The sequence below is a fragment of the Vipera berus genome, assembly GCF_964194415.1.
Source record: "Vipera berus genome assembly, chromosome: 4".
NCBI lineage: Eukaryota > Metazoa > Chordata > Lepidosauria > Squamata > Viperidae > Vipera > Vipera berus.
Window position 1 is genome coordinate 32,352,072 of NC_138206.1, and position 16,856 is coordinate 32,368,927.

The 16,856-nt window shown below is 37.6% G+C and overlaps 1 protein-coding gene across 3 annotated transcripts; it reads right to left on the reverse strand.

The window, feature by feature from the left end:
* Positions 1-116: 116 nt before the first annotated feature.
* On the reverse strand, positions 117-12,538 carry TIPRL (TOR signaling pathway regulator). 3 transcript variants are annotated; one of them, XR_014026380.1, is made up of 8 exons: positions 12,260-12,538; positions 9,779-9,958; positions 8,616-8,715; positions 8,383-8,514; positions 7,240-7,335; positions 6,552-6,614; positions 4,814-5,070; positions 117-210 (listed from the first exon to the last, which is right to left on the reverse strand). XR_014026380.1 is itself a non-coding variant. In XM_081327297.1 (7 exons), the coding sequence occupies exons 1-7, from the start codon at positions 12,358-12,360 to the stop codon at positions 4,936-4,938; spliced, it is 807 nt and encodes a 268-aa protein (XP_081183423.1). In that variant the 5' UTR covers positions 12,361-12,538; the 3' UTR covers positions 2,777-4,935. The 3 variants fall into 3 exon arrangements, 1 of the variants encoding a protein (XP_081183423.1); XR_014026381.1 differs by lacking the exon at positions 117-210 and adding an exon at positions 2,684-2,698; XM_081327297.1 differs by lacking the exon at positions 117-210 and having other exon boundaries at positions 2,777-5,070.
* Between the last annotated feature and the right edge of the window lie 4,318 nt (positions 12,539-16,856).

The window sequence follows — 16,856 nt, forward strand, 5'->3', positions numbered from 1 at the left end:
TTTATTTATATCCAAATTCACACTTTTTTATCAGTTTCTCCCCCTGCACCAGATTTGCTCCCATTCTGCTTTGAGACTTACACTGCTGACAGAATTCCAAACGCACTTTACTGTGTATCATTTATTTTCAACATTCCATTGGTTTTGAAAGAATAAGCAGTTTATGAAGTGATTGGGTTATGGTAGAAGCAGTTATGATAAAATAAGGATCTGTAAAGACAAAATATATATGAAGAATCATATTTATGAATTTATAAAGCCCTTTATTCAAGATGACTATGCAGTGTTCAAAACTGTCACAGCTACTGGTGTTGGTATAACCTAGCATTAACTTTTTTTTCTTATTACATTGTGGAAGGACAAAGTAACAGGAGATTTTTCCATGCAAAAGTCAAGGATGCTTTTCTCCTTGATGGTCTGACTACGTGCTCAGTTTAGGCACATAGGCAGTTAGAGCAAAAAAGTCTGAACTCCTTAGAGAAACAAAAGCTGTTACATAGATTTGGTGGAACTAAAGCACAGTATTAAACATATGTCAGAGTAGGTATATAGAAAAGGGGTTTTCTTCTAGGTTTGGCAGGAGACATTGCTGGAAAGGCAATGGGATAGGATATTATGGGACAGGACTATAGAGAGCAGTTGTTATTTTTCTTTTTTTTGTGCTTTGCTTAACGTTATTTACCCTGAAGGAAAATAATCTGATGGGCATATCTGTATTATCCCTGCCTAAGCAGGGGGTTGAACTAGAACAGGGCTTTTCAACCTTTTCACTCATTATACCACTTTTAGGATATGGAAACATCCCAGTACCACCAGTAGCCTAGCAAGGTGTCAAAAACATGACACACACACACCCCAAAAAAGGAAAAAAAGTGATGAAGTACAGGTAGTCCTCAACTTACAATAGCTCACTTAGTGACTGTTCGAAGTTACAATGGCACTGAAAAAAGTGCCCCCCAAGCCACAGCCGAGCAAGACACCTGCCTGCCCACCCGGCGGTGCTCTTTCTCCTGTCCGAGGTTTTCATTGTGAGCATTTCTGTTGAGGATTGGTAGCAGGGGTGGGGCGGGGTGGGTGTTTCATTTTTATTTCCCCCCCCCCCGCTGGGTGGTTGCAGCAGGTTTTGGTCACTTCACATGACCCTGGGACACTGTGACCATCATAAATATGAATCAGTTGCCAAGCAGCTGAATGTAAATCACAAGACCCTGGAGATGCTGCAACATTCCAGCTGATTGGTGCTTCTTCTGGGCTCAGAAGCGCCAGGATCAGCACTGAACTCCAGCTGGAGCTTGACGCTGATCCTGGTGCTTCCGCTGAGCCCTGACAGCCCTGCAGCTCCAGCCATCTCTCGCTCAGGCTTGTGCAGTGCTGCCACCGGTTCTGCTCATCCCCCTCCCCCGCTACCACTTTTCTAGGATGGTCACGTACCACCTGCCAGGTGCCAAAGTACCACAGGTGGTACCCGTACCACTGGTTGAAAAGCCCTGAACTAGAAGACCTCCAAGGTCCCTTCTAACTCTGTTATTCCATGTTATTATTCCTTAGTGAGACTAGCTGCACCCAAAATTTACATCATTACTGCTGCAATATAAAACTTTTCTGCATTAGTGACAATCCCAACAATAATGGCTGGATTATCCTATAAATTAACAATAAGGTTTGATTCTTAAGGCAAAATTGCTGTTCCTATTTTACACATTCATGATTTAATTATTATGCCATGTTGAAGGAAAGTAAGAACACATGGTCACTAAGCCATGCTTAGCTTTAATATACTTTAATATTCTATTCCCACACAGAATGGATTTTGAGTCCCTTCATATTTTTATCTGATTTTCAGTATAAATACTGAAACTTGAAGCAGAGTCCAAGGAAAATAGATAAAAGGCATGCAGTACTTTCAATGTTCAAATGCAACTGTGTAACTGAAATCTCATTGAGTCACTTTAACAGTTTTTGAATCAACAATACTGGTGAGTTTTGGTGTAAATAATAGTTCTAATAAATTTTCATGACTTGTGTATGGGAGAAACAACTATGGTAGTTTTCTGTACCTAGAGTAAGCTACCATCACATATTGTATAAATTCTTATCAATAACTATTTGAATATTGTTGAACTAGAATGTTAGCTACAATTAAACAAGAGTTCTCCAGAGGATATTAAACGCCAATCTACTCTAGCCAGCAGGGTGAAATGATGGGACAAACCAGAGAATGAATACCATTCTGGAATTAAGGCACAGGTTGGCAGTAATGTATAGCCTTCTCCATCACTGACTTTTCACCAAACTGTCTAGGCTTGTTGAGAAAATCCAGTGAGCAAAGTAATATTGGCCATCACCCTTAGACGTTCATGAGTTAAAGAGTTTCTTCTCCAAGGACAGCCAAGGAAGCAAGTCAACTAAAGCTTAAAGATCAATCCCACTATTACAGGATCTTTTTTCTTCTTCTGTTCCATTGTATCCAATTCTCAGACACTGACTGGACATGTCCCTGCAGCTTTCTTGACAGTTTTTCAGAAGTGGTTTACTGTTGCTTCTTTCCTAGCATGGACAGAAAGCGACCGGCCCAAGGTCACCCAGCTGGCTTTGTGCTGAAAGTGGGACTAGAATTGACGTCTTCCAGTTTCTAGCCTGATGCTTTAACCCTTATACCAAACTGGTTTTCTACTACAGGAATTACATGCCAACAAATCTGAAGAAAATCAAATTGAAGGGAAAAAAAAAGTTAAAAAAAGGCCTTATTGTAGTATCTAAAATGAAAAGTGAGATGCTAAATGCAACTTTTTTATTTTGTGACTGAACACAAACCATTACATGTTTCTGACTAACAACATAAGCCTTTTTCATGCTGACAAGAGTACAACTTTAGTAAATAGTTCTGCACAGGTGCTATTGAAATGAAGGGGTGCACAATATAGTCTTCATTAACTTCGGAAATATTGATGGTATACTGTACCTTTTGAAGGCATGAATTTGGTTAATTTCACAAGGAAATGCTTACAAGAACAAATCCCACACAGGAGATTTCACTACTGTCAAATGTCAGTTGGAACATGCATGATACAGGAATAAGGATCCAGTTTTCTTTTCCTCTCTAGCCTGAATTTGACAGTTATATGCAACTATTTGTTGTAGGACAGAATAAATAGAATAAATTTAGCTTCTTCACATATTTATGGAAAGAAATTTTAAAATAAGACTAATTTTATATTTGTAGGTGTAGTTTGCCCTTGCTTTTGAAATCTTTTTGCCTCCTGTTTCTTCTTCTAGCTATTCCAATCACTTCTGTAGTTTAATTATCGGCTCTATTTTGATATACAACTAGCAATCATGACTAGCTATGCACTATAGTTAAAACTCTCTCAAAATATAGGACTGATGTATTTTTCTTAATAAATTCTGAAGTCAACATAATATGTATTGGAAAAACATACTCATTTTTCAAAGCAAGCCAAATCCCTGCTTGGCTAAATTATTTCCTATGCATGTATGTTAAAGTAGTGAACATTCAATGTTGTTTCAGGTAAGGCTTAATGTGGCTTAAAACCTAGCAGCTAACCTATACAGCCTTACTCTTAACACACTGCATAACGTCCAATACAATCTGTTGCTAATACAATGGACACTGAATTAGACTGCCTTATGTTAGTACTTCTGAAAGAGTCACTTATTTGATTTTTTTAAGTAAGAAAACTAAAACACAGAATAAAAAAGGACAAAACAATCTTACTGATTTTCAAACTCTTCTCCTTTGAGGCAATAGATAAGAAAAACCATATCAGAGAAATGTATATATTTATACCAGAATGACATTTTCTATGAGTCTATTGTTATAATATATAAAAAGAAACCTAAAATTACCAAAATCTCAAATATTCTTTTGCCTGCTATCAAATAGGGTGGAGAGATATACCAAAATGTAAGAACTGAAAATGAGTTTTAGAAATAAATTGATGAAACAACTTCTCCACTATAGTTCAGTTTATCTTCTATAAGAAATATATGAACGGTGCAGTTTGGTAACTATTTTATAAATATATGTGCAATCATTTTTATCAAAAATACTGATAACTTAAAGTATGCATGTTTGTCATAGCTCCAATAGCCCACTACTAATACTTTATATTCTGTTACAAATATTATAAGAATTTAATTTGTGTTAACATCTAATCAATATAAACTTGCAATATTTTTAAAAGGAGGTAACTTCAGGATGACAAGAAGGAGCATTAACAATTTCAAGTTGTTATTAACTTCTAATTTATGACAGAATGGTAGGAATCAGGCAAAAATGGATCCTACTGTTATCTGTACTTAGTCAACTTATTATGTAGCTTGTTTCTTTTAAAATCAGTGAAAGTTTTACCTTTGTTCATAAGGTAACAAAGCTCATATCTGATAAGACAAGCAGCAAGCGAGTATCATTAAGAATACCATTCCATATACATTAAATTTCATGAATTCATCAAGCATCAATGATCCCTCAACAAATTAATCAAATTTAACCTAGAGAAGAAACATAATTATTCTCTTTCACACCATATGAAACACAAGTCCTTCTATAACAAAAGACTATGTTAAAACAACGTCCTTAAAAGTTACTGCACTTATGAAGGACTTGTTTTGTTTTGATTTTTGAACATCTGTGCAGTCTTTCTTGAAATGTTGCATACTTTAATATAACTGATCCTGATTTGGGGACTTACTCTCCAATATCAGTAACGGCATTTTCCTATTAGATCAAAGCATATTCAAAACATAGACACAATGAAAGTACAGGAAAAACTTCCAAGTTAGCTTCACCCACCCAAGGCTACCAAAATTTTAGCCAGGTCCCCAGACAGATCTTTATCCAGCGTCTTCAGTGCTAAGGGCCCAGAAGATAAGAACAGAGTCTATATCAAGTTCATCAGATTATGCAGATCTTCGTTAAGTGCCTTCTGGTGCAGCCGCAGATTCATGGCATGAGTTCTCAGGAAATTCCAGCTTCTCACAAATACTTTCTTTGACGGGCAAATACTGGGCAATCTCATTAGGATCTGTGAACAGCGTTGGGGGAATGTGCTTGAAATAGGAGAGAGATCATTATTTAGAGAACAACAAAAGAGAAATTATATGTAGATATAAATGTAAGTTAACATTACATTAACATGTTTTGCAAATATTCTTTTAACTACAGATTTTTTTCTCCTTTTCTCCTCTGAAAACTGGACAGCTAGAGAAGAGTGAAATGAAATTGCTTATTTATTTATATGGTCTCCCAACTTGCATTTACAACTCTGAATGCAACTGTACTACATAACAGAATTATTATATCAGGAACAGTGGTGTGCTGGAACAGGTTTGCATTTTTCTGGAATTTTGTGAGGTGACTGAGAGCAGAAATGAGGCTCAATGCCTAGCATGTACTGCTCCATAGCCAGTAGATCAAAGCAGCAGTGGCAGCAAAAGACATTTAGCAATATACAACACTGACTAGAAAAGAATAATATGAATTGGAAAACTTATTTACCAAGTCTTTTCTATGTTACATAATTTTAGAGGCTCAGTTGTGTATCTGAGATCATTTATGGAATAATTACAAGAAATGAACTTAAATCTTTTGAATAAGTAGAATTTTCTCATTAAAATATATTTTAGTAGTTAACAGGAATATCTGAATTTAATGTGAAGTTTTTACTTCTAGCCCTCCACAAATACACTGAATGATCACAAGAATGAGAAGCTATTATGTTATGAGAACACATGCTAATCAGTAACTAAGCACGGATTAAATAAACCTCCCATAAGATAAAAATCAGTCATTTCTACTGTACAAACTACAATTCAAGGATGTTAATGAAACTTTACATTTTTTCAGAAATGACTTTTTACTCGAGAGGCATTGTAAAAATTGGTCTTGTCTAGGAACATTATTCTATTATCATTTCAATTTCTATCTCTCCCAAACCCACAGGAAAACTGATATTGAAAGATTATAATATTTGATATTGAGCACAAAGAAGGAAAGAGTAGAAAAAGAGAAAAGGGGGAGAAAAACTCAAAGGGAAGCAATACACTGGTTGGCTGGCAGATAAAAAAAAAGGCAGCACACAAAAAAGACCCAGTCATGTTGTCCACTGTTAATACACAAAAGCAAACAAACTTGAAGAGGAAATGGCCAAATTGTTCAATCATACAAATAGGCCCACTAACTAAACTGTATAGAATATAACTAGAAGTTTTAGGACATCAAGTAGAATATACATTTGTATTTTTCCAAATGGAAAATGAGTTTCTTTAGGACTAGTCAAAACATTTTAAACAAAAAATCTTCTAAGAACAAAATATACTATTAAGTAACTTGTATTCCACATTTTCCTATTTTTGAATTACTGACAGACTTGTTGATTTTAACATTTTACAGCATTAAAAATAGACTATTGTTAATTTTATTTCTCTCATATAAACTTAATAAATGCTTAAAAATAGTGGTGCTCCTCAGTATCCAGAAAATAACTTGCACCAAAAATTTACTGACATAAATATGTTTTATATATTAATACCTTTAGATTTGATATTTTGCTTTCCCTAGAGGTGTATTCCCGCAATATGTATGATTTGTTGGCCTAGTAAAAAGAAAGCAGTTAGAATGTATTTTCATAACATTGAAACAATTTAATATGTACATATAGTTTCAAATAAAATGAACCTTCTGTACTAAAAAAGTAATCTATTGCAACATTAACACAAAATCGTGTGGTGATATCCAATAAAGATGCTGTAATTCTAGTATTATTTACAAATACTAATAAATCAACTACATTCATGCTGGAAATGCTGGATAAACATAATATATGTGAATTCACATGCCATCTTAAATCTGGTAAGATCCATACAGGATGTACTTGGGTAGTATGTATCTATAAACTGGCATGTACACAGTATTACAATTATACTACATACAGTATATAAATTAAATGGCTGCACATCTCATTCCTAATATTTTTAGGTCTACTAGACAAAAGCTATGTATAGAGAACAAGGCAGAGAAATCTTTGGATTATTTGAAGTCTATTCAACTAGTTATACAAATAAACAGCTAACAAACCTGCATCTATCATATTTCTAAATGTAGAATTTAGAGACAATAACATACATGTATTAGCAAATAAAATGTCACTTCTAAACATCAAGGCATACCCTGTTTTTTATGACTCTTGGAACCAAATGTTCACATTAAGACTTTCTTACCTCATGATAAATTCTTGTATCATTCATCCTAATAAGAACTCCATCAACTCGCAAGAAAAACCTCAACAGCACAAAAAACCCGGAAGGCATTACTCTCTGTCAAACATAAGAAGAATAATTGGCACTTGCACACATTTAAAACAGATTACTCTAACAGGTAATTAGAAAGATAGTAAATGTCTTAAAAGCCTTCATTAGTCAATAATATTACCTTTCCAGTAACATTTAGGAAGATAATCTTAATAGATCTTAATTTCCTGCAGGCACGAATACATGATCAGGAAAATCTGTAAGCTAATTAGTTTTGCATTTTTATCAGTCTGGGAAAATGTCAGCAATGAAGACATTATTTTTAGTATACAGGTATATAAGTATACAGGGAGTCCTCAACTTACCAGTGTTTGTTTAGCGACCGTTCAAAGTTACAATGGCACTGAAAAAAGTGACTTACGACCATTTTGCACACTTATGACCATTGCAGCATCCCCATGGTCATGTGATTTACATTCGGATGCTTGACAACTGGTTTATATTTATAATGGTTGCAGGGTCCCAGGGTCATATGTTCTTCTTTTGCAACCTTCTGACAAGCAAAATCAATGGGGAAGCCAGATTCACTTAACAACCATGTTACTAACTTAACAACTGCAGTGAGTCACTTAACAAATGTGGCAAGAAATGTCATGAAATTGGGCAAAACTCATTTAACAAATTTCTCACTTAACATAAATGTTGGGCTCAACTGTGGTCATAAGTTGAGGACTACCCATATAGAGGACTATACATTTTTGCATAGAAAGTGTTTCCTGCATCATTTTAAAATCAGCCTATTGCATTTTTGAAATGACTTGTTTATATCATTATATAATTTAATTAATTCCAACAAAATAAAAGGTTATTACAATACCATGCTATCTTTTTTCTTTAGAAACTCATGAGTGAATTTTTTTGCCAATGTTTTAATCAAAGGAAGAGTCAAGATGAAAATCACTTGTAGATTTCTAAACTTTGAAATTTAAACAGGGAAACACTAAAAAAACAAATTTAAGGGATATTACTAATAGGTTTGTTATTCTCTCAGTTCTGTATTTTCTTCATTTTCTACAATTACGGAAGAAGCATGCAAAAGATTACTGGACTCACAATTTTGACACTCAGACTTGAAACCCCATGATCATGAAGTTCATCTTCAAACAGGAGCACTTCCTCAAAAAACATTATCTGTTCCCTGGCTTTTAATTTCTCTGTATCTATATGTTCTGTTGTAGAAGAAACCTAGAACAACACAGCAGAAATTAAATGTTCTTTCTTATGTATTTGATTCCACAACTGTTCAACAAATTCATTCTTGCAATAGTTGACCATCACAATTATACTTTTAACTTTAGTGTTTCACCGATCAGAGTTCCTTTATAGTCTGTTGTGTAAGTCCAATCATATGGTTTAACAACTTCCTTTGTGTGTTCAGGCTCAGACCTACAAGAAAAGACAAACATAGCATGTCAGGCATACGACCAGGCAAAAACTATTTCTATACATCTATTTTACAAAATACACCAATGTTGCCTCTATAAATCAAAATGTGTCTGTAAACTAATATTTAATGTGCTGAGAGAGAAAATGTGGCATTACAGCATTTTTTAATACTGTAAACAAATTCTTGTTTTCCTCAGAGATGTTAGCTATAGAAGCGATGCCCCCTTCACTTCTTCCTGCTTTTATGCTTATACTTATAATCATGTGCATTGTGAAGTAACATGTATAGAATCAGATGGTAGCTGTTCAAAGATGAAGCAAAAATATATAAAATAGGATATTTCATCAGGATTCTTCATCAGACAGTTTGATATATTTGAAGAATTATTTTTATACAAAACCACGTTTCAGAATTAACAAATTAACCATGATTTCAAAACTTTTAAAGATTAAGATTAAAGATTCATTTTAAATACCATTTATAACATAGGAAAAATAGAATAGAATAGAATAGAATAGAATAGAATAGAATAGAATAGAATAGAATAGAATAGAATAGAATAGAATAGAATAGAATAGAATAGAATAGAATAGAATAGAATAGAATAGATGCTGGAAGGGACTTTGGAGGTCTTCCAGTCCAGCCCTCTGCTCAAGCAGGAGAACCTATACAGTCTGAGAGAGGTGAATGTCCAGTCTCTTCTTAAAAATAACTGTCAAGATCACATATCAAGTGAATAACATAAATAAGTACAGAATATATCTATTAAGGAACTGTAACCCTTCAGAATTGATTACCAAAAGATGCTTCAGGGTATACTAGTGCACATGTAGGATCTGCCTACAACTCTTTAATCCAATAGTTTTATGAGTACATGGCTTATCTGCTTTAAGGAGATGGGACAACTAGCAAAATAAGAAGCTGCTTTAAAAGAATTTCAGACAAGTGTAAGATCTGAAGCAGTTTTTGGGAATCAAATCTGAAGCATTACACAGCTTCCAAAACCATTCCATAGGGCCCATTAAGCTATATTATTTAAAAAACACACAAATATGCTATTACCTGCTTTCTTGCCACTCTTCTGCACAAGCAACTTTAACCATTCCTTGGGAGTTATTTACGCATTTTAAAGCATCAGTTGCATTGAACTCTATGCCAAAGAGCAGTTCATGCTGAATTCTTAGGATATTGTCACCAAACATCATTTCCGGAACACATGGCATATGGAGTTCTTCAGCTAACCTACACAGACATAAGATTAGATTATTTTGGAGCTACATACTGATGTTATAATTTAAAATAAAGATCTATATTTTACTATAGAATATTTTAGTATACATTACATAAAATTTGAAATTAGCAGTTAGATGGCTTCCCTCTTTTCTCCCCAAACCTTAGATAGTTGTGATTCACTTTTAGGGATGATGCAAGGTAAGACTATTGGGTATATGGAAGGTAATTCTAATAATAAATATGAAATCAGAACAGCAATCTAACACAGTCTGTCAAATACAAGCCAATCACAGCTTAACAGGAAACAGACACAAAAACTTATATACAAAGTTATTCATATATTTGGAGTACTCCTTAGAAAGCATTGTTAAACTGAGTGAAAAGTACCGGTATATTGAAAATAGATTGATATGGGAATATCAGTAAGAGAAACTGATTTTGTAGAGCTCTCTAACAAAACAGCTTAATTTTAAAATTCTGAAAAGTACAGGTAGTCAGTCCTTGACTTACAACAGTTCTAGTGACCGTTCAAAGTTACAATAGCACTGGAAAAAGTGATTGATGACCATTTTTCACACCTACAACCATCTCCATCGTCACATAATCAAAATTCAGATGCTTGATAAATGGTTCATATTTATGACAGTTGCAGTGTCTCTGGGTCATGTGATCATCTTTTGTGACCTTCTGACAAGCAAAGTCAAGGGGGAGTCTACATTCACTTAACAACCATGTTGCTAACTTAACAAACACAATTAACTGTGGCAAGAAAAGTTGTAAAATTGGGCAAAACGTAACAAATGTTTCACTTAGCAACATAAATTTAGGGCTCAATTATGGCCATAACTCAAGGACTACTTGCATTATGCACAGGAACCACTAATCATACCAAATACTCCACTGCTAACTTTGTAAATCAGAAGCCAGGAAAGGGGGGGGGGAAATCAGCATCTTGATAATAGACAGCATTCTGCAATCACCATACCTCAACCTTCCATTTACGAAATCTTTTGAAGATTACAACTGGGGAAAAAGGGGGATTGCCATGCACAATGTATATTTTACATCTATCGCAAGAATTCCTCAACATTTTGCCATCACACCTCTTTTTTGTGTAATGTTAAGGTACACATTTCCCCTAAAAATCCGAAGACCAAAATGAACACAGATGAAAAATGCAAACAAAACAATGGCATTTTGGGAAAGGTGGATTTATTGTAACAATGAAACTAAAAAGTTCTTCACACCTCCCTTGCACTCTGTCTGCATCTCCAGGGAGGTACATTTCATAGTCCGGGAAGCTCCTGTTTCAACAAACCAAACTATTCCTGCAACTGTGTTTACAAACCTGGACCGCACAAATCAGCACTCTTAACTGACACCAGAGACTCAGAAAACACAATTCTCTGTTGCCATTTAACGATTGCCCAGATTTCTGAAGCACAGCTATGGAAGGCCCCTGTCACCCTCTAATGTGTTGCTCTACAAAATCCAGGTTACATGTCTCAGGGCCATTAAGGACCAAAGACTGGGCCAAGGCATCACTAGACTAAAACCCAAAGATGCTTTTTCACAAAGCAACTCGACTTCCTTGTTTTTCTTTGAAGACATTTCACTTCTCATCCAAGAAGCTTCTTCAGCTCCGATTGGATGATGGGGAATAGAAAGATTTATATTTCTGCAGACAGGTGTTCATTTGCATTCTTTTAGGGAGTCGCTAAAGCTGCCTGAAGGCTTCTCTGTGTCTTCAGGGTCACCTGTGTCATGCAAGTGGGTGTGGAGCCCTCTTGAAACTGTTGAAAGGACTGCGTTGTAGACAGGAGATAGATGATGTCGGATGCCTTCCCTTTCTGTTGAGAGAGGGCTGTTCAATTTTGACACAGATGGCCTCTTTGACTCGTGAAAAAGCATCTTTGGGACAACTATCAACTCTCAGCCAATCTCACTGTACACACGTTGTATTTTGACAATAAAGGTTCATTCATTCGTTCACCTGGACGGCTGAGAAGCTCCATAGACCTCTAGAGCAGGGGTCTTCAAACTTGGCCCTTTTATGACTTGTGGACTTCAACTCCCAGAATTCCTCAGCCAGCAAAGCTGGCTGAGGAATTCTGGGAGTTAAAGTCCACAAGTCATAAAAGGGCCAAGTTTGAAGACCCCTGCTCTAGACTAAAAGTAGCGAGCGGCTTTCTGGTGACGCTTCCCGAGCGCCAAGGCAAGCGGCCAGCCCAGAGTCCTTTCGACCCCCTCCCTCTTAGCCGGGGTCGCCCGATCCCCCCCACCCTCCAAAACAATCGCCCTCAATCGCACCTCTCGGCATCGGCCGACTTGATGATGTGGGTCCGAGCGGCCGTTAGCTTCCACGGCCCGAAGGCAAAGTCGCGGCGGCTGCTTTTGAACACAGGCATCATAATGGCGGCGTCAACTCCCAGACAGCAAGCATAGAGACGGGAAAGCTTCCTTCGGCGATGATAAGAATAAACCCCCCCAGATAGGAACCTTGGAAACAAACGACCTCGACCTTCTCTTCCTCCCGTAGCAAAAGCAGCAGCAGCAGCAAAAGCAGCACGGCCCTCAACTATTTCACTTCCGCTTCCGGGTTTTCATGGCTCCGTATGAAATGAAAAGGCTTCCAAAGTTCACCTTCCGGTTCCTGGTCGGCCACGCACGGAGCACGTGCTTGAAAATTAACTCAAAAAAAATCGTCAACAAAGCGGTGTTTTTTTTCCTATTGTAGTTATTGCAGAGCCTTGAAATAATTAAGGTCCCTCCGCAAGAAAAACTTAAGCATCTATGCAGCGAAAGGGCAATTAGATTATTTCTCCAGCAAGGCATACACGTTTTCTTTCAGATATTATAAAGAGGAAAGTCGTGCTAGTCTGTGGTCATCAAAACCCAGAAAGAAAATTTTTAAAACTTCAAAAAGAGAAAAATTAAGAAATGATCGAAACCAAACCGTGCGTTAGCTAGTGTTGAAATCAAAGTGCGATCTATATTTATTTTATTTATTTATTTATTTGTTTGTTTTTATATACCGCCCTTCTCCCGAGGGACTCGGGGTGGTGTACAGAGCAAGGTAAGTATACAGTAAAACAATAGTAAAAAACAAATGAAACCCCAAAATCTGTCAGGCCAGGCCGGCTTGCTGGAACAGGTAGGTTTTTAAGTCACGCCGGAAGGTGCGAAGGTCGGGGGCCATCCGGATTTCGGCAGGCAAGCAGTTCCAGAGGGTTGGCGCACCCACTGAGAATGCTCTCCCCCTGGGGGCCACCAGCCGGCATTCTCTGACCGGTGGCACCTTGAGGAGGCCTTCTCTGTGGGAGCGCACAGGACGGAGGGGTGTTGACGCTGGCAGTAGGTGCTCCCGTAGGTAATCCGGACCCATGCCATGTAGGGCTTTGTATGTCATCACTAGCACCTTGAATTTCACTCGGAAGGCAACTGGAAGCCAGTGCAGCTCACGGAGGAGAGGTGTGATATGGGAGTATCGGGAAGCCCCCAAAAGTGTTCGTGCAGCTGCACTCTGCACCAGCTGAAGCTTCCGAGTGGCTCTCAAGGGCAGCCCCATGTAGAGAGCGTTGCAGTAGTCAAGGCGAGAGGTCACAAGTGCATGGGTGACTGTACGTAAGGCATCCAGGTAGGGTCGTAATTGGCGCACCAGGCGAACCCGAGTGAAGGCCCCCCTGGTCACAGCTCCTATGTGATCTTCCAAGGATAGCTGTGAATCTAGGAGGACACCCAGGTTGCGGGCCCTATCAACAGGGGGTAATGACTCACCCCCGATGTTAAGGGATGGAATACTCTGAGTGTCCTGGCATGCCGGTATGTACAGCCATTCAGTCTTGTCCGGGTTGAGTTGAAGCCTGTTCCTTCCCATCCATTCCCGAACCGCTTCCAGGCAACGGGACATCACGTCGAGGGCATCACTGATGCAGTTTGGAGTCGAGATGAAAAGCTGGGTGTCATCAGCATACTGATGGTATCCTACTCCAAAACCACGAATGATCTCACCTAGCGGTTTCATGTAGATGTTGAACAGGAGAGGCGAGAGGACCGACCCCTGAGGAACTCCACAAACGAGAGGCCTCGGAGTCGACCTCTGTCCCCCTGCCAACACCGACTGCGAGCGTCCCAGGAGAAAGGAGGAGAACCACCAAAGAACCGTGCCTCCCACTCCCAATCCCCTGAGGCGCCGCAGCAAGATACCATGGTCGATGGTATCGAAAGCCGCCGAGAGGTCTAATAAGACTAGGACAGAGGAATGGCCCCTGTCCCGGGCCCTCCAGAGATCATTTATCAGAGCGACCAATGCCGTCTCCGTGCTGTAGCCCGGCCTGAAACCCGATTGGCACGGGTCTAGATAATCCGTTTCATCCAGGACCTGAGGAAGCTGATGCGCCACCACACTCTCAACAACCTTCGCAAGGAAGTGAAGGTTGGAGACCGGACGAAAGTTATTCAATGTAGCTGGGTCCAAGGTGGGCTTCTTGAGGAGAGGTCTCATCACCGCTTCCTTCAAGGAGGCGGGGAAATGACCCTCACTCAGAGAAGCAGACATGACCGCCTGGAACCAGCCTCGTGTCCCCTCCCGAGCTGCATAAGCCAGCCAGGAAGGGCACGGGTCCAATAAGCATGTGGAGGAGCTCAACCTCCTCATAATCCTGTCCACTTCCTTTGAAGTCACAGGATCAAATTCCTCCCAGATGACGTCGACAAGACTGCCCGTGTCCTGTTCCTCAGACTCTGCCCAGTTGGAGTCCAGGCCGGTTCAAATCCGAGCGATTTTATCCAACAGATATTATATGCATCCCTGGCGTTCAAATTGGTTTTAATGGTATCCTGTCATATAGGGGTTTGAAAAGGTTTGGATTTTTTTTTCTTGGAGAATGGAAAAAAACTGGCTTCTGTGTCTTTAAAACAAATAGACAAACAAGATTCTTTTCAACTTTCTGCACCATCGAGTTGGCCATTCATGACTTAGAAATAATACAGTACAATAGCAGGAATTCAACTGAGATAGTTGTCAGCTGTCTAGGAGTATAAATCTTTCCATTCCCCATCATCCAATCAGAGCTGAAGAAGCTTCTTGGATGGCAAGCAAAATATCTTCAAAGAAAAAAAAGTCCAGTTGCCTCATGAAAAAGCATCTTTGGGATAATGGAGATAGTTCTGTTCCACGTAAATAATTGGAAAAATAGCACATCTTTTATTTCTGCCCTTTATGAAAGGTGGACTTGTCACTTTTTTATCTTTCATTTTAGTTAACATTAACTAAATTGATTACTAAATTGTAATTTAGTAAACTAAATTGGTTTGGGAAACAGTAAAGGTAACGGTAAAGGATATGTAATCAATTGCTTGCTTAAGAAGTAAAATCTCTGGTACTGTATTCTGTGTTTAAGATGAGGAAAAACATTGAGAATGTTGTAGAAAGAAGAGACTCACTCAAGCTCTTCAGGAAAGGAAAGGTTTATTGCACAGGTTCAGAAGGCTTAAACAAAGCAAAGGGTCTGAACCCCGAAGGGTTCATGAACAGACATATTTATACACCTCTAATTCCTAGTTATACATTGTTATACGTGTTCTTCAGCAACATCTGGAAATCCACCTGTTCTTTGCACTGGGATCATATTTTTATATCAGTTATTTTTTTTAATACGAATAATTTTAAAGTTGGGTCTTTTATTGTTCCAGAGAGAAAAATAGATAACTGAGCAATTACTGCTCTTTCTTTTTTCATTATAACCTGTAGATTAAGCAGACTACCTTACTCCTCTGAGCCATTAAGAAGCAGCTTCTAAAACTAACACTGCACAGTCATACAAACCTTGGATTTAGTTTGTCTGATTTGCTTATTGACTTTTGCTCAATTCCACCTTTTCACTGTTCCAATACATTAAAAAAGCTCATTAAAAAGCACAAGTTAAATGCCATTTTATACCTACTCTCATTATATAATGTTCTTTAACTAAACTGTGGCTTTCTGTTTTATGAGTCATTACTGGGTGAGTTGTTTCTTGAAATGCAACATGTATACCATCGTGGTTTTGGGTGTTAAAAACACAAAACATGGCTAAAGAGATGTCCATAATAGGAGTAACTTGCCACACATTTTTTAACTTAATTTTTTAAATTACCATGAATGTACAATGTTTGCTGTTTCTTGAGTAAATGCACCTTCTATATTTCTAATAATATAAACTAAATGGTAATTTCTGTCAAATAGCATTGCTTGGATTAAGAAGAAGAAAGAAAACAAACTTTCTTTTTTATTTTGTTTTTTACATACCATCTTGTATATTGTGGTTTTCCTTTCTTTTCATCTACTATAACATATTTAAAAGGAAGGAAATTGTACCATATACTGTATTCATTGTAAGTGTTATGTATAAACAAAATTCAAGCAAACTGATAACCTTCCTAATCATTTTTCTATTTAGTCAAATTGCTGCCTCTGTAGCTTTTGACGGTGACTGATGCAATATCCAGTTCGGTAGCCATGTGTATAAACTTTTAGCTGCTCAGTTAAGATAGAATGTTGCCGAGGGTATTGTGGAGATATAGTATCGTGGAGTTTCCTTGGACTGTATTATAACATCTATCTCAGTGCAATTCTATGGCTCTGTATTATAGTTTTTATTATTATTATTTATCTTCATCTTAATAAAAAATAAAATAAAAACAAGTAAAAATTCTATATCTCTTCATTTTAACCAGAAATGTAATTACTTTTTGCTAAAAAAATAAAGTTATAACCATTAACAGAACAAGTACCATGTTCATGTTCATCAATATTTCAAATATTACAACAAGAACATTCTTAAACAGAAGGGCAAGATGAGTAGACATCTAGTATATAGAAGGGGATGTGATGGCTCAGCGGTTAAAGATGCTGAGCTTATCAGCT